We start from the raw sequence: 21,529 nt of genomic DNA on the forward strand, positions 1-21,529 counted from the left end.
GCCCTCTTATTATTATTTTAACTGTGGGCGTCGTGAAATTTAAGGTTTTGTGAATGGAGTTTGGCGTGCCGTTCCGTCTGGCCCACCGGAGCATGGACGTCATGCGGACCGGGGTGAGATCCAGCTGTTGCACTTGCGCGCATCGTTACCTTTAAGATGCTGGAGGATGAAGCCTTGATTTAGCTAAACCCGACACCATTTTAGCGAAGAGTTCGCTGCGTCTGCTGAGCGAGGTCCGGCCGACCCGCCGTGCGCTCGCAGCGGTACCGACGGACTCTCCCTCCCCCTCGAAGGCGACGCGGGGAGAAACAACGGCCGAGCTGATTCCCTAAATGTCGGATTTCATTATCTGTCGGCCTACCGTGAAGAGGCGGCGGCGGCGGGGGCGAGAGGGACGGCACGAGACGAGCCGGGGTCCGCCAGGAGGGCGCACGCACAAAATACTTTCCCTTTAAAGCGGAGAGGGACAGAGGGGGTGAAGAAGAGATAAAAAAAGAAAAGGAAGAAAGACCGAGAGGGAGGGAGGGCGAGAGGGAGTGAGGAGAGGGGGGGAAAAAAAGAGAAAGATGGCATCCTGTCGATTCAGACACCGAGGCGGAGCCACGGACCGCGGCCGACCAGGAGCGCTCTAGTTAGGGGACGCGCAGTACGCAACGCCGAGGCTCGGGACGCGACGCTGCGGCCTTTTTTTTTTTTTTTGGAGCTATCGCAAAATAAATGACTCCTGAACAGCTGCTGACGATGATTAGCACGTTTCGACTACATCCTCCTCATCTTCTGTATACAAATACTCTCTATTTTGCATGCAATTCACCAGATTTGATTACAGTAGACATAAGCAAGTGGTATTAAAACGCACCATTAAAGAAGCAAAGCATGATACCAACCATTTTGTCGCATTTACAAAAACCATCTTGTCAGCGCCTGTTCACCGCCAACAGATCGCCACATTAATTCATAACTCACAGCAGCCTGACCCCTGACGAGTGTCGGCTACTTTAAGCTAAATCTCGTCCGGTGTCATCATATATTTCCATGAATTAAGCCGGGCAGGAGAGCCGCGGTACAGGCCTCACATTGTGCTTTCACAGCGGCCGCTGGAGCGGTTGTTCCCCGGCTCCGGTGCCCTCCTCCCCCCCTCTTTGCTGCCCGGCTGCTAGCTCTCGGTCCCCGCGGTGCTCAGGATGGACACCTCCTGGAGCAACTTCCTCTTTCAGGTGAGCTGCCGGTGGTCGGGGTGTTAGTGGAGGACGGGGGGGTGTTTGACATCTGTGTGGGGGTAAAGAAGGAGGGAGGGGGGCAACAGGGCAGGTCACAGGGGGGTCAGGGGGAAGCTGGATCCGGGTTTGGTCTCCTCCAGCCGGCAGCACCTGGGCTGTGCTGCAGGTGCGCAGGAGGAACTGGTGCTGAAGGTTTCACTCTCAGGTGGATGTTCAGCTTCAGCTCTCACTCCTCCTGTCAGACTGATGTTTGGACACTTATTACTAATACAAACATCAGTTGTCTCAGAGGCCCTGGGTCACTGCTCACAGTTTGCTGTAACCTGATTAATTGTTTATTTGTTTGTGAATAAACACAGTTACCTGACGGGACCAGGCTCCTTCATCGCTGCAGCTATCGATCGCCGTCGCTATCGATTCATCTGCAGATTGTTCTCCTGATGGATCGTTTAGTCTGTGAAAAGTTTTTAAAGTGACGTCTTCAAACTGCTTCTTCTGTCCAACAAACCGTTCAAAACACAAACGCGCTTCATTTGTTGGACTCGGTGATGCCCAGAATAATATATCACGATATTTTCCCGCCCAAAGATCGCGATACACAACAGAGACGTTCAGTAATGAGTCCTGAAACCCAGAAATCAGTTAGCATGTTAGCACATCCAGTCCCTCCTCTCACAGTCTGAGGGGTTTTTTAATCAGTTTTTCGGTTAAATATCTGAAATATTAACACATTTTGTTCTCCGACATAAACTCATCATTAAATGTCCACAGTTTAATTATGAAGCTCTTCATGTGTTTAAAACAGTTAGCGGTTGCTAACAAGTGTCTGAATGAGGCTACAGAGGTTGTCGGGGACATTAAACGTCCTCACAGCGAACACGGAGACTCATCTGCTCACTAGTCCGTCTTTACAGGCCACTTTAGTTACACACTGTTCTGACTCTGACTTTACAACTCGTACATCGATCAGTTTATAGAAAACCTGGAGAGTAATTGTGCAGTAAGACGCTCAGTGGTGGAGACGTTAAGTCATGTGGCCGTGATGTCGTCTGTTTGTAGCCTAGCATTAGCTTTTTACTGCTACACATTTAATTTACGCTTCAAACATCAGAGTGGAGTTCACCTGTCCTCCGCTCTGATCCCTCCAGGTCAGCCAGGTGAGAAATAACACTGTAATGAAGTCAGATACAGTCAGAGCGGCTCCTCTCAGGTGAAGAGTCACGCAGCTGTTTCATATTCAGATCAATATTGTGAAAAATATCACTTATGATGGCAAATATCGCGATATTCAGTATTATCTAATATCGGTCCAAGCCCGTCAGGAAGCTGGAAGCAGAATTGTTTTTGACATAATTGCTTTTAAAATGACTGAAATGATGAATCGATTATCAGAGATGAATTGTGTCACGTTGTGGACCTCCGGTCTCAGCCCGCTGATCCATCACCCTGGTGGGATCAATGAGGTGATCAGAGGAGCAAAAACATTCCTTCTGTTTTAGTTTGTATTAAAACCTGTGAGTCCTGCCAGCCCGAGGCTCAGCTGTGTATCTGAGGATTAATAAATATGTTCCTGTTGAATTCTGGCAGACGCCGTCGACTCAGAGCCAACCTGAGACGCCTCTTCAGTCTGAGCTGCTGCCCGAGCTGACCGGCGCCGCTCAGACTCCTCCAGCTGAGCACATCGTCACGCCGCCGTCCACCGTCGACACCGCCGCCCTGAGCGAGGAGCCGCTACCTGGTGAGAGGGGCGGGGCCTCACACTGTCGCCACAGGGGCCCAACTCAGATCCACTTTATTTAGTTTTGTTGTTGTTTGTTCTCTGGACGTGTTTATACCCCGATGGAGGGTTGGAGACGGGAACCAGCCGGAGCTGATGACACTGTATCTTCACTGAACGTGTAACATAAATGTTTCTGGTGCGGATGTGAAGAGCGCTGAGAAGGCAGATGTTAACGCAGAACAAACGCATCACTCAACATTCAATAAGGCCGTTGGTGCCACGTTGGAACAATAATTTGTTTCTCCTTTTAGACACACACGTCAAGTGTGTGTCGTTGCATATACTCAATCCAAAAACAAACTATAATCAGTGTCAGTGTTGGTTTATAACAAACAGGCTGGAATAAAAAGTGTCATCCTGATCCACATCATAAAAATATAGTTTATTTATCAATGAATTAGTTCTGTTTTCACAACTGATTCATCGTTTTTAAGCAAAAAAGCCAAATAGTCTCCAGTTTCAGGTTCTCTGATGTGATCACTTATACGACCGTAAACTTATTATCTTTGTTTTTTTACTGTCAGTGGACTGTGGGAGGTTATAACAGATATTTTATTATTTTTGGAGAATTTTAAAGACAAAATGATTGATCGCTAAAAAAGAAGATCGATTGATTAAAAAGAAAATGTAAACGTAACGGGGATGGCAGAAAGGGAAAGTGTAACAATAATAAGTATATTAAGGCAAATATATGGAAAATAAATATTGTTTTATTTTTTGACCTCCATTAACAAACATCTGCACTTCAAAATAAACGTGACCTTGATTCTCACTTTGAACTCGACTGAATTATAAAGTTCAAATCAAACTTTATTTTTCTCTCCTCTGCGTCCGTCAGTCAAACCGCTCACCAAGCCGAGCCGGCCGGCCCACATCTGCGCCACCTGCAACAAGGAGTTCAAGAACAGCTACAACCTGCGGCGGCACCAGTCGGTGCACACGGGCATCAAGATGAAGGACCGAGCCACCCGAGAGAAGGAGGAGGCGGGGAAGGTGGCCCGGGTGGAGAAGCAGATGGTTCCCCTCTCCCTCCTCCACCTCACCCTGCCCACCCAGCCTCCCCCTCCCCCCACCGCCGCCGTCCCCGACACCCTCCCCCAGCCCGGCCAGCACGCCGACCAAGAGAGCCAGCCGGTCTCTGTGTCCATCGCCCCGGCAACCGTAACCATGGCTGCACCGCCTCAACCCATCCAGGCAGCTGTTGTGGTCGTGGGCTCCATGGAAACGGTGGGTTCATCATAGACCATCATTAAAGGGGCAGTTCAGGGTTTTTTATTCATGTGCATGCATCATGTAGAGATCTCTTCTCTTACCTGATTGGACGAAGCTTCATGACTTCTGCTGCTCCACAGAATCAGAACCCCAACCCGAACCCCAACACCAACCAGGTGAGGAAGAACCACGCCTGCGAGGCCTGCGGCAAGGCCTTCAGAGACGTCTACCACCTGAACCGCCACCGTCTGTCCCACTCGGACGAGAAGCCGTACTCCTGCCCCATCTGCCAGCAGCGCTTCAAGAGGAAAGACAGGATGAGCTACCACGTGCGCTCGCACCAGGGCGGCGTGGAGAAACCTTACATCTGTCCGCACTGCGCCAAGGCCTTCTCTCGGTACCGACCCACATCCGTGTCCTTCAAACTTTTATCTCTTCACGACATGACAGTTCTGTCTGCTGCTGTTTCTTTTCAGATGCGACCACACTGCTCATGTTGTCTTCTGGCGTGGAGATATTTAGTCGTCTGTAATGACTCGTTTTGTTTTTGTGGATTTTTTTCAGACCGGACCACCTCAACAGCCACGTCCGACAGGTTCACTCCACAGAGAGGCCGTTCAAGTGCACGGTAACGTCTTCATGCGTCTGCTGACTGACATTAAATGTGTCTCCAGTGACCTCCTTCACATCAATGTGTTGTATTCTTCAGTAAATTTGGTCTAAATGGTGAAATCAGCGTCTTCAAACAGCTTCAAGACGCAAACTGACACTTTTAACAAGGAAACGAACAACTTCATGTTTTCATTTAATGCTGAATTCACATGAAGCTCCAATGATTCAGAACTTGTTGTAGAAAGTTAGTTCAGTTTCTCCTCATGAAACAACTCTTAAAATCACCTCATTTGTAAAGGGAGTCTGGTGATGTCGAGGTTACTGGTTCAATAGTTAGTTTCAACAAACAGTGCTTTCACAGATGTTCACTGCTGACATCAGCATCTTCTTCTTCTTCTTCTTCTTCTTCTTCATCAGTTGAGTGAGTGGTCCTTCATGTGGTCCAGGACACGCTGCCTAAAGACTGGTCTGAGTGATCAGATCTCACGTGTCCTCAGTGCGTCTTGAGGACACGAGCGTCCCGACTGTTTTGTGATCGTGGTTGTTTGTAGTGTCTCCTGTAGAGTGGACTTCACACCCGCCTTGTTGTCTGTCAGTCTTTGTGTCTCACTGAATGTATTCATGTTTGTCTGGTTGTTTTCCACAGACGTGCACTTCAGCGTTCGCCACGCGGGATCGTCTCCGCGCCCACCTGATCCGTCACGAGGAGAAGGTGCCGTGTCACATCTGTGGGAAGCTGCTGTCTGCCGCTTACATCACCGACCACATGAGGGTCCACAACCAGTCGCAGCACCACGCCTGTCACCTCTGCAACCGCAGTGAGTCGCAGCGACGTCACCACGCACCTCTGATAATCACACTGACACGTAGTCCTGCTGTGAACAAAACATACTCAACCTGTGTGTGTGTGTGTGTGTGTGTGTGTGTGTGTGTGTGTGTGTGTGTGTTCCAGGCTTCACCACGCTCACCTACCTGCGTGTCCACGCTCAGAAGCATCACGGTCAGGAGTGGAAGGAGAGCGGCGGGGCGCGAGGGGGCTTCGGCGGGACGGGGGCCGGCGGCGTGCTGCTCTGCCAGCTGTGCGGCGTGCAGTGCAAGACGGCCACGCAGCTCCAGGGTCACATGGGCACCCACGCCAACCAGGACCCCACCCCCGACCAGACGAGCGCGGGCCCCGTGGGCACCACCAGCGTGGCCGTCACTGTGTCCAGTGCGAGCACAGTGGGACTGCTGGTAACTGACTGCTCCAGTATCGCCCCCCAGCCCCACAGCTAGCACGCTGGACGGGCCGGGGGGAGGCTGGGGAGGGACGGGTGGGGCTGGGGGTGGAGGCGGGGGAGTTGGTTAAATGGAGGCAAAGGAGGAGGACCCAGAAGACGGCGTCCAATCCAGGTGCGTTTGAACCTCGTTCTTCTTCTTCTGTTTCTCTCCAGCCGCTGTTTCAGGAATAAAATGTGTCGGTTGAAGACTAACAGGTATAAATCTGTTGGCGTGGAGGTAAATCAGACGTCTGCTGCAGGCTGCAGGCCTGTAAGCATCACACACCCCAACTCTGAGTGAACTGTCAGCGCTCAGGTTGCATTGTGGGTAGTCTGACTCACTTGATGACTACTTTGGTGTAAAACCTGCTGTTAGTTGTCAGTCGGTGGTCATACTAACAAACCATCACGGTTTTAGTCTGCTGAACTTCTGAGCTTCGTCCTCCTCAGTGAGTGAGAGACGAACTCATCATTCAGACGCCTGCAGAGAAGAGTTCCCGCTTCCTGCACGAAGTTTCAAAGACAAGCGGCTGTAACATCCGACGTGACGTCACTTAATCCTGAAATCTTCTCTTAAGCTGCTGAGCTAACAGTGTTAGCACGAGCTCGGCAGAAAGTCGAGAGTGTAAACATCATCTCCTCAGATCAGGTTGATCTCTGTGATCACAACCTGATCTGAGGAGATGATGGCTGAGCCTGACTTTATATCACCAGGAGGAGATGATGGCTGAGCCTGACTTTATATCATCAGGAGGAGATGATGGCTGAGCCTGACTTTATATCATCAGGAGGAGATGATGACTGAGCCTGACTTTATATCATCAGGAGGAGATGATGGCTGAGCCTGACTTTATATCATCAGGAGGAGATGATGGCTGAGCCTGACTTTATATCATCAGGAGGAGATGATGGCTGAGCCTGACTTTATATCATCAGGAGGAGATGATGGCTGAGCCTGACTTTATATCATCAGAATGAGATGATGGCTGAGCCTGACTTTATATCATCAGGAGGAGATGATGACTGAGCCTGACTTTATATCATCAGGAGATTATGGCTGAGCCTGACTTTATATCATCGGGAGGAGATGATGGCTGAGCCTGACTTTATATCATCAGGAGGAGATGATGGCTGAGCCTGACTTTATATCATCAGGAGGAGATGATGGCTGAGCCTGACTTTATATCATCAGGAGATGATGGCTGAGCCTGACTTTATATCATCAGGAGGAGATGATGGCTGAGCCTGACTATAAACTAGATCTTCTCTGACTTTCTGAGTTGTTGCTCTGACTCACGTTCACGTGACTTCTCCCAGTTGGAAATGTGTTTTTCTGATTATTCCTACGTCCCATGAACGCACTCTTAATGACTGAATTTTAATGTTTTGGGTGAACTGTTCCTTTAAAGCTGAATAAAAGTATCCCAACATTATTAGAAACTTCTTAAACCACGCCTGCAGCACGATCAACTGATTCAAAACATAATCCACTTCTCCGTTTCCCAGATTTGTCCTAACCAGACCGCCAACCGAGGACACCGAGCGGGAGAAGCTGCCGGGGGGTCGTCTGTCCTCCTCCGCGTGGCTCCTGCTGTCACGAGGACGTCCTCACACCTTTGTCTCCAGCTCCATCAGCGGCGTTAAGCAGCTCACCTGCCACGAACACTGTACACGTTTCATACTGTACAACGTCCTGCAGCCCGGGCGAGTGGGAGCCAGGGAAGAGACTGTGGGTTAGACAATAAGGAAACCTCTGCTCATTCATTCAGAAGGAAGATTAATGTGTATTTTTATCCTCATGGCTTTTAGCAGTTAGCTGTTTGTATTTGCCATCATGTCATCGTTTTGATTTCCACCTGACCTGCACAGCCCGTCATGATTTTGTAAAGCCGTTTGCTGTTTTTAGATCATTTATATTTCATGAGATGTGTGTTTGTTTATAATGAGGAACTTGAGCTGAAGACCTCGAGGATGAATTATCTCAGTTTCTCCCCTAATTTATGACAAAAGTCTCCAGTTTGCCTTCGTCGGGCTCCTGGGAGCAGGGACCCCTGACGGGACCCCTGACAGGACGGGAACAAGCGTCTCAGACGGGCCATCATGTAAATACACTTTTATAAAGCTGATAAAGGCAAACTACTAGTTGTTTGTGTATATTCTCCATGAACATTGAATGTTGCATAACTTCTCTGCTTCATAAGTTATGATCTTTGCTCTTAACGCTGGATGCTGATTTGTAATTCTTGGAAAAGGTAAATTGTACTTTGTAGCTACCTTGGTGACACATTTCTGTGGCTGTGCATATTGATTGTACTTGATGCATAGTGCATAGCGCCTCGTTACTACTGTATTAAAAGGCAGTAAAATGCATGTGTGGATTCAAGTGGAGATGATCTTAATGGGTGTCTGGGTGATTATGCACTTTATCTTAATCGTCTCAGGTGGTTACGTGAAGCTAAGTTAGCGTTAGCATTGTTTACAGCGGGGTGCAAAGCTCCAACCCTCCCCCACCCGGCTCTACCAGCTCCTCCTACTTCATAAGCTAGCCAGCTAGCTGTAGCTGTCGCCGTGAACGCGACTAGAAACCCGGCTGGTTTAACATAACACCGAGGGCCTGCTGGATGAGACACATTCATCCAGAGAACACAAAAAACTGCCTTTATGGGACTTTTATTCTGTGGATATGACAAAGCGATGACCAGCTAGCGAGCAGTCCGGAGCTAGCAGCCGCTAGCTGGTCAGCTACATCACAGTGCTAGCTAACAATCCAGCTAGCTCCAGGAGCCGGGGAGCAGAGCTCCGCCGACGAGCATCTAACTCGGATTTTTAGCCTTTTGGGGATTTTTTCGTGCCATACGTTCACTGATTAGCCGAGTTCTGTTTGTACTTCGGTTAAATTAAGTCACCAGGAGAAGGATTTCTACTGAAATATGTAGCTAGGTCACCGTACCCGACCGATGATCGTTATATGGGTCACAGACATCATCGGGTTAACCTATTAGCTGGAACAGCTGGTTAGCAGGGTAGCTAGCTGCTCGCTGACGGCAGGGGATTTTTTATATCAGTCGTTTCAAACGGAGAGGCAATAACGTTAACGCACATGCTCGTGTTGGTGAGAATTACTCTGCAGCTTGCCTGGCTGAGGTTCACATCGGGTGGGACTTTTAATTTTTTCATATTTTGGAGACGTCGCTGAGCATCGTTAGCTAGCTGGGTGCTGTTAGCAGAGTTAACCGAGCAGCTTCACTAACCAGGTAAGAGCCGCTCGACGCAAACAAAGATTAATTATCTCTGTGATTAAAGTGTTTGGACCTGTGATCTGTCTGTGAGCCGTTAAAACACATCCAGGAACGTGTTTGATGAATTTACGTGTGTTTAAACCGACACGCTGCAGACTTTTAATGTGTTTTGTACGTGTTAGCTTGGTGGATTAGCATCGTGCTGCGGTGCGAACACGGCAGCTCTGCTCTTTATCTGCTCGCTTGTTTACATCAGGCTCAGTCTGTCCTGTTATACATCAGGCTCAGTCGGTGCTGTTACATGTCAGGCTCAGTCTGTCCTGTCTGCACACAGGACACTGATGGATCATGCTGAGTGACGAGCTGAGTTTCCTCCGCGCCTAGCAGCGGCAGCGGCAGCGGCAGCAGCAGCGGCAGCGGCAGCAGCGCGGTGCACTCAGCGGACGGTTCCGGGGAGACGATGGCATTTCACGGCGCAGGCCGGCAGACCGTCTGTGGGGACCTGTTTCCGGGCTCTGAGCTGGGCCACAAGTATTTCTGTGTCAACTCCTCCTGCGGAGCCCCCTCCACGGGCCTCAGCGCCACGCCGTGCCTGACCGGCCCCACCGCCCCGGCAGGAACCCCGCGTCACCCCACCGCCCTCGGAGGCAGCACCGGCGGCGGAGCAGCGGTGCCGCAGCCCTACAGCAACCCGGCCAGCGAGGTGCCCAGCCCCGCAGAGATGGAGCCGGACCGACCCATCGGTTATGGCGCATTTGGTGTTGTCTGGTAAATATACATTATTCAGGACCGACCCGGTGATCTGATGCAGCCCTGCTGGCCTGATCACAGCCGGTGCTGCTTCCTGTTCACCAGAGAGACGTGAAACTGTCTTCATCCGGTTTGTCAGTGACGTCATGTGTCCTGTAAACCCGCCTGAACCTTCAGCTGCTTCACAGCACCAACAAACTCCGTCTGAAGCCTTTGTGTCACTTTAAGTTCTGTGTCGTAGAAAACTGGACGTGTTTCAGTGGAGACGTTTCACCTCTGACCCGTCTTCACTTCTCACTAACTGGAGGAGTCGCAGGCGTTAAACTCCGTGTGGGAGTGTCACCGTTCACACCTGGGCTCACCTGGCGACCCACATGAAGGCCTGCTGGGTCTCACAAGTGGCCCTCAGGACCAGCTCACACGTGTCCTTGCCGACTCTGTGAGGACACTCCCGCACTGAGTTTGGATGAGACGTGAAACGTCTTCAACAAACTGAAACAAGTCCAGCTGACTGCGATACCGGACTGAGAGGCACCAGGACCCGGATGACTGAGAACCTTCATCAACAACCTGTGTGTCAGCTGATCTGCTCCAGGTGTTGTTGAGGACGATGTGTGTTTGCAGTAACTGAGCGGAAACATTCAGAAACGGATACAAAGATCCTGAATTTCTGCATCTTCCGACTCGACTGGTGATAATTGTCTTTCTTGAGTAATCTGCTGATCGTTTTCTCAATCACAGGCGTCCCAGAGCTCAACACGATGCTCGTATTTGTCCAAAACCCAAATCTGTTCAGTTTATTATCATGTGAGACAAAGAAAAGAGGAGAAACCTCACATTGGTTAAAGGAACAGTTCACCCAAAAGTGAAACATCAGTCACTATCTCCCCGCAGGTCCTTAATACAGTGTTGCAGCAGAAAAACATCAAATGGCTCCAGATTGATTAAAAAGATGTTATTTACACCCTTTTATGCCAGAATCTTCACTGAAGCTGCCAAACTAAAGGTCGGCCGCACAAAACATCTCTCAGATCAGTTTGTGGTCTCGGGGCTTCTGTCCTCTCCAGGATAAACCCCCTCGTGTCAGAGCAACTCACAGTAATCCATCAAATCAAGTCTGCGTTTGATTAGTGGAGCTGAACGACTCGATGAATCAGTCCTAGTCGACCTACTGAACGTTAATCAGCAACTATTTTGAGAATATTTAAGCAAAACACCAAAAACTTCCCCCTGAAACACCTCTGATGATTCATCACGCTGCTGATTAATTCTGCGCTGTGGTTGAACTTGAGAAGAGATTTTGGCTCGTTGAAGTAAAAGTTAACTTTGTCACCAAACTTCTCTTTTAGGCGACCGTGCGTTAAACTTCCTGTCATGCTCGCTCTCTCGCAGGTCGGTCACAGATCCACGTGACGGCCGTAAGGTGGCGCTGAAGAAGATGCCTAATGTCTTCCAGAACCTGGTCTCCTGTAAGAGGGTGTTCAGAGAGCTGAGGATGCTCTGCTTCTTCAAACACGACAACGTAAGGACAGGACGCAGCGGGCACAGCTGGTCGTAGCTGATGAGATGATATAGAAACTAAATGTTTTGTGTCTGCAGGTTTTATCAGCTCTGGACATTCTGCAGCCGCCACAGATCGACTGCTTCGAGGAGATGTATCCTTTGTTTATATGTGAGAAAACAGCTGATCAGAACAGGGTCGGGCTTCATATAGACGCATCACTGACACATCACATACATTACTTCCTCGCACCTTCTGTCCCAGTTTCTCTTCTTTTAATTGTCCCCATCACGTCCTCCTTTTCCTCCACTTAATTTAGCTGCTCAGGTCTAAATCCAGCTCCTCGCTGCTGGTGTGAGTCCGGCGGCCGCTGGTGTATATTTAACGCGGCGTGTTCACGATCCTCTTTGTTGTATTGACACAAACCTAAAACGAGACGTGAGCTGGGAGAAGCGGCGTGTCGGTGTAGGCGGAGGTCGTCCGTGTGTGAGCTGTTTCTGTTCCTTGACAGCGAACCTCCCCGCAGCTACGTGATCACAGAGCTGATGCAGAGCGACCTCCACAAAGTCATCGTGTCTCCTCAGCCTCTCACCACCGACCACATCAAGGTCTTCCTCTATCAGATCCTCCGAGGTGAGCGGACACGCGTCAGCCGAGCAGCAGCGTGTTATATTTAGTCTGTCTATATCTGGGCTGTTGTTCTCATTATTGATTACTCTGCTTATTAAAATGGACACAACGTCCTCCTGAACTCTTCAGTGATTGTTTCATCTGATCAAAACCAGAAGATATTTAATTTACTGTCACTGAGGACAGAAGACTGAACATCTGCAGCTTCATCGCCTATAAATGAATTTATTGATAGATTATTATCTCAGTGATTCTTAGTGGAGTGAAAACAGACATTTTATTATAACTTCATAACATACTGAGTCCTGACAAACATGAGACTTGATTATAAACCTGGAAAAAAAAAAAAAAATATATATATATATATATATATATATATATATATATATATATATATATATATATATATATATATATATATATATATATATATATATATATATGAAATGTATTATTGATGATTAATATCGGATACGTGTGTTTGCTGTCTCCAGGTCTGAAGTACCTGCACTCTGCTGGGATCCTGCACAGAGACATCAAACCTGGAAACCTGCTGGTCAACAGTAACTGTCTGCTGAAGGTAAAACTTTACAACCACCAGTCAGAAACTCAGTCTGATCCTGACGTCTGACTTTCTGCTACATAATGTGTGTTTAATGCACCGATTCCTCCCCTTATTGCTTGTGAAGGTTGATATCAGAGCCAGTTAAGGTTGCGTCGTGTGTTTTAGCTCAGACTAGTTTAACCAATGACTGATGCTCCTTCTCAGATTGATTCAGGGTCCAGATGAGGTTAAAACTCTGAAGCACTCAGAGAAAACACTTTTCTTTGCACACAGACTGCACACTGCAGTAAAACATCATCTCAGTCATCATGAATGAAATACACAAAACATCTCAGTCTGCAGAAACCTCCTCAGGTGAGCCTGAACTTTAACTCCGTCTCCGTCAGATTTGTGACTTCGGGCTGGCGCGGGTGGAGGAGCCCAACCCGTCGCGCCACATGACCCAGGAAGTGGTGACGCAGTACTACAGAGCGCCGGAGGTTCTGATGGGCTGCCGACACTACGGCTCGGCCATCGACGTCTGGTCAGTGGGCTGCATCTTCGCCGAGCTGCTGGGACGACGCATCCTCTTCCAGGCTCAGAGCCCCATCCAGCAGGTGAGACGGGAGCTCCACCCTGATCCGTCCGTCTGGACCTGTGTGTGGGTCGGACCGGATGTCTTCACTATGTCCTGGAGAACTTGAGTACTTTTATGTTTGGTAATTTAGGTATGTTTTGACGCTAGTACTTATGAATGCAGGACTTTTACTTTTCCACAGAGTTTCTACATTTTAGTGGTAAAGATTATTTATACTTGAGTAATACTTGAGTGTAATCTGAGTACTTGTCCCAGAACTTTCTGTAACTCGTTCCTCCCGTTCTGCTCCAGCTGGATCTGATCACAGACCTGCTGGGAACGCCTCCTCTGTCGGCCCTGGCGTCGGCCTGTGAAGGAGCCAGAGCCCACATCCTGAGGGGGCCGCACAAACCGGTACGTGACTGTGTGGTCCGAGCCCGCCTCCGACACCACCGACAAAAAACACCAGAGAACCTCGACCGAGCAGAAACTTCCTGCTGCCTCGTGTTCAAGTGTTTGTTTTTTTATAGCTTTTAACATTTGCGAGTAATTAGAGATATAAATAACCGTGTGAGGAGTCGGAGACGGAGCTGAGTGTCGGTTTAATTAATGCTGAGAAGAAAAAGATGTGAAAGGTTGATTAAAAACGTATCAGACACTTTGAACCAACAGCCTCCAAACTTCTACATCTTTATCTCCAGCTTGTTGCTCTGAATATAAAGACCGATTATTCTGAGTTTAATCTCGATGATGCCACAAAACAGCAATAAACTAGCTGTCAGTGTCACAGAGTGATGCCTCTGCCGTCTCGTTAACTGTCTTTGACTGATAAACATCATCTGTGTGATTCAAACAGGATCAATACATCATCTGTCTCCTCGTCACTACAGACAAAGGTTTATCAATAAGGTCCATGAGGGGGACAGGAAGGGGCGGAGCTTCAGGTCTCACTAAAGACCTGAAGACAAAACATCAACACTTAAAGCTGCCTTGTTGACTTTTGACCACCAGGGGGCAGAAAACCATCAGAGTCACAGTCTGCAGCAGGAAACACTTTTTATTCACACGTCCAGCAAATGCAGATAAAAAGCTCCGTAAATCTAAAAGGGATACGATTATTAAATGTTTTATTGATCACCAGAGGTAAAAAATCCACAACAAGATGTAACAAAACTGAAACAAGAAGACAGTTTAAGACACAGTGACAGAGAGCGGTGTGATGTTTTATCATTTGTTTAAACTGGGGTCACATTTTTACATTTGATTAAGCACTTATGCATTTAAAATCTTAATCTTTTACTGGAAATTAAAGCTGCAACGATACATCGATTAGTTGTCAATTAATAGTTAATAATACATCAGTTGATTTGTGTCATATTTGAACTCTTTCAGTCATTTCTGACATGAGACCAGAGGCTCTGCTGTGTTTTATTAAATGTAACTGACGGCAGAGACGCAGAGTTTTCTGATGCGCCTGATGAAGAATGTGTTTGTTTTGCAGCCTTCGCTGTCGGTGCTCTACATGCTGTCTGACGGCGCCACACACGAGGCGGTGCACCTGCTCTGTCGGATGTTGGTCTTTGATCCGGTGAGTTCAGAAGGTTTGACTCTTCACACTGTTTAATGTTTAATGTTTGTGCTGAAAGTCTTCAGCTGACAAAATAAAAGTTCTCACAGAGTTTCTGGATGTTTTCACCTCGTCTCAACCCGCCTGTCCAACCCGCGTTTGTCTCCAGGCTAAACGGATCTCCGGCAGCGACGCTCTGTCCCACCCGTACCTGGACGAAGGTCGCCTGCGTTACCACACCTGCATGTGTCAGTGCTGCTACTCCGTTCCCAGCGGCCGAGTTTACACCCGGGACTTCGAGCCGGTCGCCGAGCGTCCGTTCAGCCACAGCTACGAGAACAGCCTGCTGTCCGTGTGGCAGGGAAAAGGTACGACGGGTCACTTCCTGTCCCGTAACCAGTGTTTGACCCTCGTTCTGTGACCCTGTGATTTAAATCCTGCTGTTCTGTCCCCACGTCAGAGTTAATCCATCGCTTCATCACGGAGCACCAGCAGGGCAAACGAGTGCCGCTGTGCATCAACCCTCAGAGTGCTGCCTTCAAGACCTTCATCAGGTGAGGAAGAGGACGAGCCCGTAATGAAGGATTATATGTCCAAGTTCTGATTCAGTCTGTCTGCTGTTAGCTGTTAGCTGTTAGCTTTGCACTGAGACAAATCAGTCGTCTTCTAAAAGAGAAAAGGGACTCGAGCCCACTGATTAATTTACCGCCTTTAACTCTGCTAAAGACGAACGTTTCAGCTCCACTGTGTCTTCATCAGAGGAGAACATGAAGCAAACACATTCAGTATGTAGTCGACCTCCAACAGACGTGTTTTCTTTGGATGTGAACCAGGATTTAAAATCTTTTGGATCCTGGATTATTTTCTTCGTCTCTGATGTGACGAGTGAAAACTGATGTGTTACAAAGACTCGAATACAAAAAGTAAAAGTAGTTCATCCATCAAGTGTTAATTAGAGATTTCTTTTTGCTGACGCCTGCTCATAATGTCCAACAACGATATAATTCAGGTCTTGTGTGAAAATATGAACATTTTTAAAGGAGCAATATGTAAGATTTCTCCAGAGCTGCAGTTTAAAACATTACGAACAGAGTGAAGAAACGACAGTGTTGTTGTTCAGTGTTGATGAATGTTTTATTTCCTGTTTGTGTCGTCAGGTCGACTGCGTGGCACTCGTCCAAGGTGTCCAGGAAGGAGGAGAGATGAACGCTCCTCCTCTTCCTCTCGAGGAGCGACAGCAGTCTGAAAGGATTTCATCGGCCGCAGCATCTGAAAATACCGAAGAGTTTGGGTCTATTTTTTTTTTTCTCTCTTCTTCTGGAGGACGCGGAGGAAAACGACTCATCCAACCACCAGAGAGAATAAACGCCCGACCCACCTGAGCTCCTCCTGAAAATCCTCCCTTCGTTGTCTCCTCCTACAAAGTTTCAAGAATCTGAGAACGACTGCTTTCCTTTTCGAAACGACCCAAACAGCTGATGCTCGAGGCGTTTTCGGTGCTGAATTTAAAAAAAAAAAAAAAAAAAAGAAAATGCTGCTGAAGAAAGAGGAAAATAACTGAACTCGGTACTAGATTGGGTTTTTCCATCTATGTTAGTTGAGAAATAATGGTTTTAATTGTTTGGTAGATTGTTGCTTAGTTGATTTTTGAAGTCATTCCAGCCCTGTGCAATATGGTTTAATTTAAACAAGCGATAAACACACTGATATCAGACTTCTGCTGTAGGACGATGTTCAGATCGGTGTGTGTCGAGCTCCCGGACGTAATAACCCGCCAAACAACACCACATCATTAACCGCCAACACCTCCAAGTTTTTCCTTTTTTTTCCGAACTGCATTTGAACGCATCACTCACTCACTCACTGTGTTTCCTGTCATCGCGCGGCGTCTGCGTGCGTCGACGCGGCGATAATAATGCAATCTAACAGATGTAGCAGGTTTTAACCACACATCTCCGCACACACACACACACACACACTCAGCTTTGTTTGTTTCTTCATCGCGGTGAGCCGTCTGTCGTTTCTGCCGTCTTTAAAAACAGGAAGTCATTCCCCCGCAAGTCTGTGTGATTTTATTTTGAAAAATATGACAGGAAATTGTGACTTTTAAGTGTTTTAATTTGACGGAAAGATGCCGAAAGTAAAACTTTGGCTGTTCTTCTCCCTCCCGTCTCGTCGTGTCTCATCTGAACACCGTGTGGACTGATCGTTTTCTCCTGCTGACCTCCTCGGCCTCGACTTTTTTGTCCCACCAGCGGAGAAACGACGGCGCTGATGGGTTTTTTTTTATTTCTTAATTTATTGAGTGTTTGTTGAAGAGTGTGTGTCTCCACCCTTTTAGTTTTGAAGCGACTCCTCTGCAGGTCTGCGGCCGTCTCGGTTACCTCAAACCCTGGAAAGACAAAAAAAAACAAAAACCAGAACTGATGTGCATATCTGTAACCCTCCCGTCACAACTTTATCGTCATTCCTCCAGATGGTTGTTTTACCTCGTGCTCGCTCCTCGTCTCGCCCCGCCGCTCAGAATCAGCGTGAGGTTTTGAGATGTTGTCGGTGAAATGCTGCTGTTTTTGTTTCTGTTCTCCGGTTTGTTGTTTTAGTTCCTGTTTTTTAGTTTAAGGCTCAGGTGTCCCGTTATAAACAGACTATGAATTGTACAAAGCTACGTGAGGACGCTCCAGTATTGATCCTGGATCGGATGATCAGATTCTCCACTGTAAGAAGTTTAGTAGAAGAGTGTCGGCTCTGTCGCGGTGTGATGAAGAGATTTTCTGTTCTGTGACGACAAACTGATGGATTATGTTTTAATGTCATCACTCAGGTGACACAGTGACGTCTGATTGGTTGAATTTGAGCGTGCTGGTGGTTTTGCATGTTTAACCCTTTAAATTGTGTCGACTTTGCTCCCGTCAGTTTAACGAATCGTCCTGGAAGTTTGATTTTCCAGCTGCTTGTTTGAGTTCAGGGAAAATGAACCTGCACAGATGTGAAACTTCTGATTCAAATCGATCCGATGGTGCATTCAGGTGCACCGTATTTCACCTGGAAAACTCAGAAATCTGTACACAAATGACCAGGAAGGCAAAGTTTCTATATTTTTCTTATTTAACAGTTTAATTTCCAGCATTCGTTCTCTCAATCTTTTTCTTTTCCAAACAAAATTTGTATTCTGACTAAAATATTTCTAACTGAATCAACTTAATTGAACGTTTGGTTGATCAAACATCAGCAGCTCAAGCTGACGTCTGAAACATTAATGTCAAAGCTCTGATTAATTTTCTGTACAACAAAAAAATGTATTTACCAACCAGCTGTGTCCAGCTGTTGTTATCGTCTCCATCTAAAGCCATAGGAGCAGATCTTCACTGTGATGCGTTCAAAGACGCTCCGACTCTCTCAAACTAATTTGTCTAATATGGAAATTCTGGCTCAGATCTTAATTTGCCTTGAAGCTGCGATCTAAATCACATTTAGACTCAAAACAGATGTTGTCTAAACACTTGGGATACAGAAGAAGATGAAGGCGAGTGTGATTCAATCTCACTTCTGACTTTTTTCACGAATTCTGAGAAAAATGGCAGAATTTTTACTTTAAAGGCCTTTAAACTCGGGGATGTGATGAAATCGTCCAATCTGTTAAGATTAATTAATTAAAACATCAAAGTGACAAACAAACGAACCGACAGAGGCAGCGGTGCACCAGCAGCTCTGTGAGGTTAAATGACTGTTTTTATGAAAGCAGTCTGGTGGGTTCAGTTCTCATCTGTCTGTGCAGAGAGCTTTCTTTGTCATATTGTCTCTATAATTTACTGGACTCGTGTCATGTGATACAGGGTGATGACAAATGTAAACAACAATAACAAAAATATGAGTTTAAAGGCCTGACAACAGAAATAAGTCACAATTCTGAGGAAAAACATCAGAACTGAAATAAATAAATTCCTGTGATCTCGCTGCAGAGACCAGGTGTCTGCAGAACGTCTCCAGTCTGTGCAGGTTTATGTTCATGGAGATAAACTGAGTGGAAGTTCAGTTCCTGCTTTGAGAGCTGTGACAAACATGCAGATCCATCAGCACCATCCTCTGGTTTCTGAGACGTCCGGCCCCTGTTTGACTGCAGGAACCTTTTTTTTTTTAGGATCTCAGGAACTTTTTCTCGAAGAGGCTCAACTAGTTTCACCTCAACATTCAAACATCGCAGCAGTTTGTCTCGTCACACGTTAACGATTCGGTCTCTAACAGGCTGTTTTTCTTTTTAAATCCACGTTTGGTTCCTTTTCCTGAGAACACACTGAAGGAAGCTCTAGCTCCTGGTTCAGTTCCTCACTTCCTGGATCGTGTGTTTGAAAGGTTTTGTTTTTTTTTCTTGTACATGCCCTGAACCTCCAGCAGGCGGGGCCCCTGAGCCGCGGGGCCCCTGAGCGTCCTCGTTGGTCCCTGACAGTTTCCTGAAACCTCAGCTCCTCTTCTCCAGGAACACACAGCGAGTCTCTGTTCGTCACGAGGCTGCCACGTTACCTGACTTGTATATCTGCATGTGTATATTTATTATCCCATGGAGAGCATCTGGGTTTGAATGCTGTGCAATGGTTGAGTTTGTCGACGATGACGCAAACGTACATTTTGTGGTAATTTTTATTTAATTCATCTTAGGAAGTGATTTTTATTAGAAGTTTTTGTTTTTGTTTGTTGTGATCTGATTAGATTTTTACAAAAGACCAAGAGAACGTTTTGATGATTGTTCCCTCAAAATATCCAAACAGTGGTTGAACATCTGCGCTGTCGTGTTAAAACGTTTGTTAGTTCATCAGTGGTTGTCTTTAAAGTGGTGTCGTTTCATTTTGATTATGACTGAAACGTTACGACCTGAAATAAAGTTATTGGTGTAGAATGATTGATATAATTTGTGTCTTGATGGATTAGTTCCCTCAAATTACTTCATTTCTTCAAATTGCTGAATTTGTTCTCAAACTACCAATTAACTTCCTCCAACTTTAACAATTGGTTTCCTCAAAAACTAGTTCCCTCAAATTACTACTTAATTTTCTGCTATTTTAAGAATTAGTTCCCATGAATTAACACTTCTTCCTTTTCTTTATTACTCCCACTGTGGATTTACACTTTGACTTCCATCACACAGATGAAATTAACCTGCAGCTGCAGCGTTTAATCAATAATTAATCCCACGATCGATTCTTTATTTTAAACATCGAGTCTATAAAGAACTAAAATATTCTGATTGTCTCGTTTGAAAGTTTTGGGTTTTCTTGTGAAGGCTGATGAACAAAGTTTACATCTCGAGTCCCGTTTGTGGCGACATTTTGGGAACTAAATCACTTCTGTGAAGTCGAGGGAAAGATGATGTCAGTGAAATGTTTAAAAAAACAGAACATCTGTTGGTGTGTTTGGACAGAAGACGATTACAGCTGTAACTCGAGTCTTTGACATTTAAAATCACTTCAAATTAAAGCTGCAAGCAGCGATGAACGGGCCCTCGCAGTCCACGCGCGTCGGGGCGTGCTGCTGTCGTGACATGCTGCTGTCGTGACGTGCTGCTGTCGTGACGTGCTGCTGTCGTGACGTGCTGCTGTCGTGACGTGCTGCTGTCGTGACGTGCTGCTGTCGTGACATGCTGCTGTCGGGGCGTGCTGCTGTCGTGACATGCTGCTTTCTGTGCTTCTTCATGCAACAACTTCCATTGAGGAAATGAAAGTGAAGGCAGTCAAGCTGTCATGTCGTCATTTAGCAATAAAAGCGGCACCTATTGGTGGATATGCACCGAATTTTGCACAAACCCTCATGTGGGCATTGAAAACAAATCAAAAAAGTTTTGTGTTAATCGGACTGTATTTGGTGGAGATATGAAGAACTGTGTGTCTGACCAGAATGTGCAGGAAGTTGTAGTTCTATATTTTGGTCGTTCTTTGGACTATCACAATTCTTTTGATAACTTTTTGTCAGGAGGGTCCACAGATGCTGTGTGCAAAGTTTGGTGCAAAGCGAAGAAATTACCTGGGAGGAGTTTGAAAAAGTAGGTTTGCCACATTTTGCGAATTTGCGGAAAAAAAACGGTAGGCGGAAATGGGCGTGGCCTATATCAGGAGATTCAGCACAATTCACTGAACGCGTGGTTTTTTAATGTGCGACAAAGTATGTGGGAGTTATTAGCCAAAACGCACTTTCCTTGATTATAGCGCCACCTAGTGGTGGAAATTCACAACGACAACATTATAAAATTTTTCGCCAGGTGTCACATATATTCCAAGTTTGGTGAGTTTTGGGGTACGTTCAGGCAGTGAAAAATGTGATCATTTCGGACGAAGGAAAACTAAAACTAATAATAATAATCATTCGAAAAACAATAGGGTCCTTGCAGTTTCACTGCTCGGGCCCGAATGATGAATAAATGTAAAAAAGGAAGCTGATTCATCCATTGAGGTCATTTGGGAAACGTTTGTAATTTGAAGCTGAAGTGTAAAGATTTAGGGAACAATGAATCAAAACTTTTCCCTCTTGGACTTTTCCTTTCCTTTTCTTTCTTTTCTGTTGTTGTGTTGGTAGAGATCCTTCCAGGTGAGGAGCAGTTTTTTAAACTAGATGACCTGTTTGGTCTTTTCCCTCCCTGCACACTGATCAGA

General features: G+C 46.6%; 2 protein-coding genes across 2 annotated transcripts in view; both read left to right on the forward strand.

Annotated features, from left to right (window-relative positions):
* The first annotated feature begins 116 nt into the window (after window positions 1-116).
* maza (MYC-associated zinc finger protein a (purine-binding transcription factor)) lies at window positions 117-8,453 on the forward strand. The gene is made up of 8 exons (XM_073494398.1): window positions 117-1,217; window positions 2,808-2,958; window positions 3,839-4,227; window positions 4,353-4,609; window positions 4,777-4,840; window positions 5,471-5,642; window positions 5,777-6,216; window positions 7,590-8,453. Exons 1-7 carry the CDS (start codon window positions 1,185-1,187, stop codon window positions 6,097-6,099), a joined length of 1,389 nt encoding a protein of 462 aa, XP_073350499.1. The 5' UTR covers window positions 117-1,184; the 3' UTR covers window positions 6,100-6,216; window positions 7,590-8,453.
* A 155-nt stretch (window positions 8,454-8,608) lies between these two features.
* Window positions 8,609-21,529, forward strand: part of nlk1 (nemo-like kinase, type 1) — a 13,249-nt gene continuing 328 nt past the window's right edge. Inside the window, exons 1-12 of the mRNA XM_073494397.1 lie at window positions 8,609-9,337; window positions 9,657-10,090; window positions 11,465-11,594; window positions 11,672-11,727; window positions 12,100-12,206; window positions 12,698-12,783; window positions 13,155-13,364; window positions 13,637-13,738; window positions 14,826-14,912; window positions 15,061-15,259; window positions 15,352-15,445; window positions 16,049-21,529. The exon at window positions 16,049-21,529 is cut by the window's right edge and continues 328 nt beyond it. Coding sequence (XP_073350498.1) covers window positions 9,783-10,090; window positions 11,465-11,594; window positions 11,672-11,727; window positions 12,100-12,206; window positions 12,698-12,783; window positions 13,155-13,364; window positions 13,637-13,738; window positions 14,826-14,912; window positions 15,061-15,259; window positions 15,352-15,445; window positions 16,049-16,097 — 1,428 coding nt within the window. The 5' untranslated portion in view covers window positions 8,609-9,337; window positions 9,657-9,782 and the 3' untranslated portion in view covers window positions 16,098-21,529. The remainder of the gene's footprint in view (window positions 9,338-9,656; window positions 10,091-11,464; window positions 11,595-11,671; window positions 11,728-12,099; window positions 12,207-12,697; window positions 12,784-13,154; window positions 13,365-13,636; window positions 13,739-14,825; window positions 14,913-15,060; window positions 15,260-15,351; window positions 15,446-16,048) is intronic.

This window comes from Pagrus major, chromosome 23, assembly GCF_040436345.1.
Source record: "Pagrus major chromosome 23, Pma_NU_1.0".
NCBI lineage: Eukaryota > Metazoa > Chordata > Actinopteri > Spariformes > Sparidae > Pagrus > Pagrus major.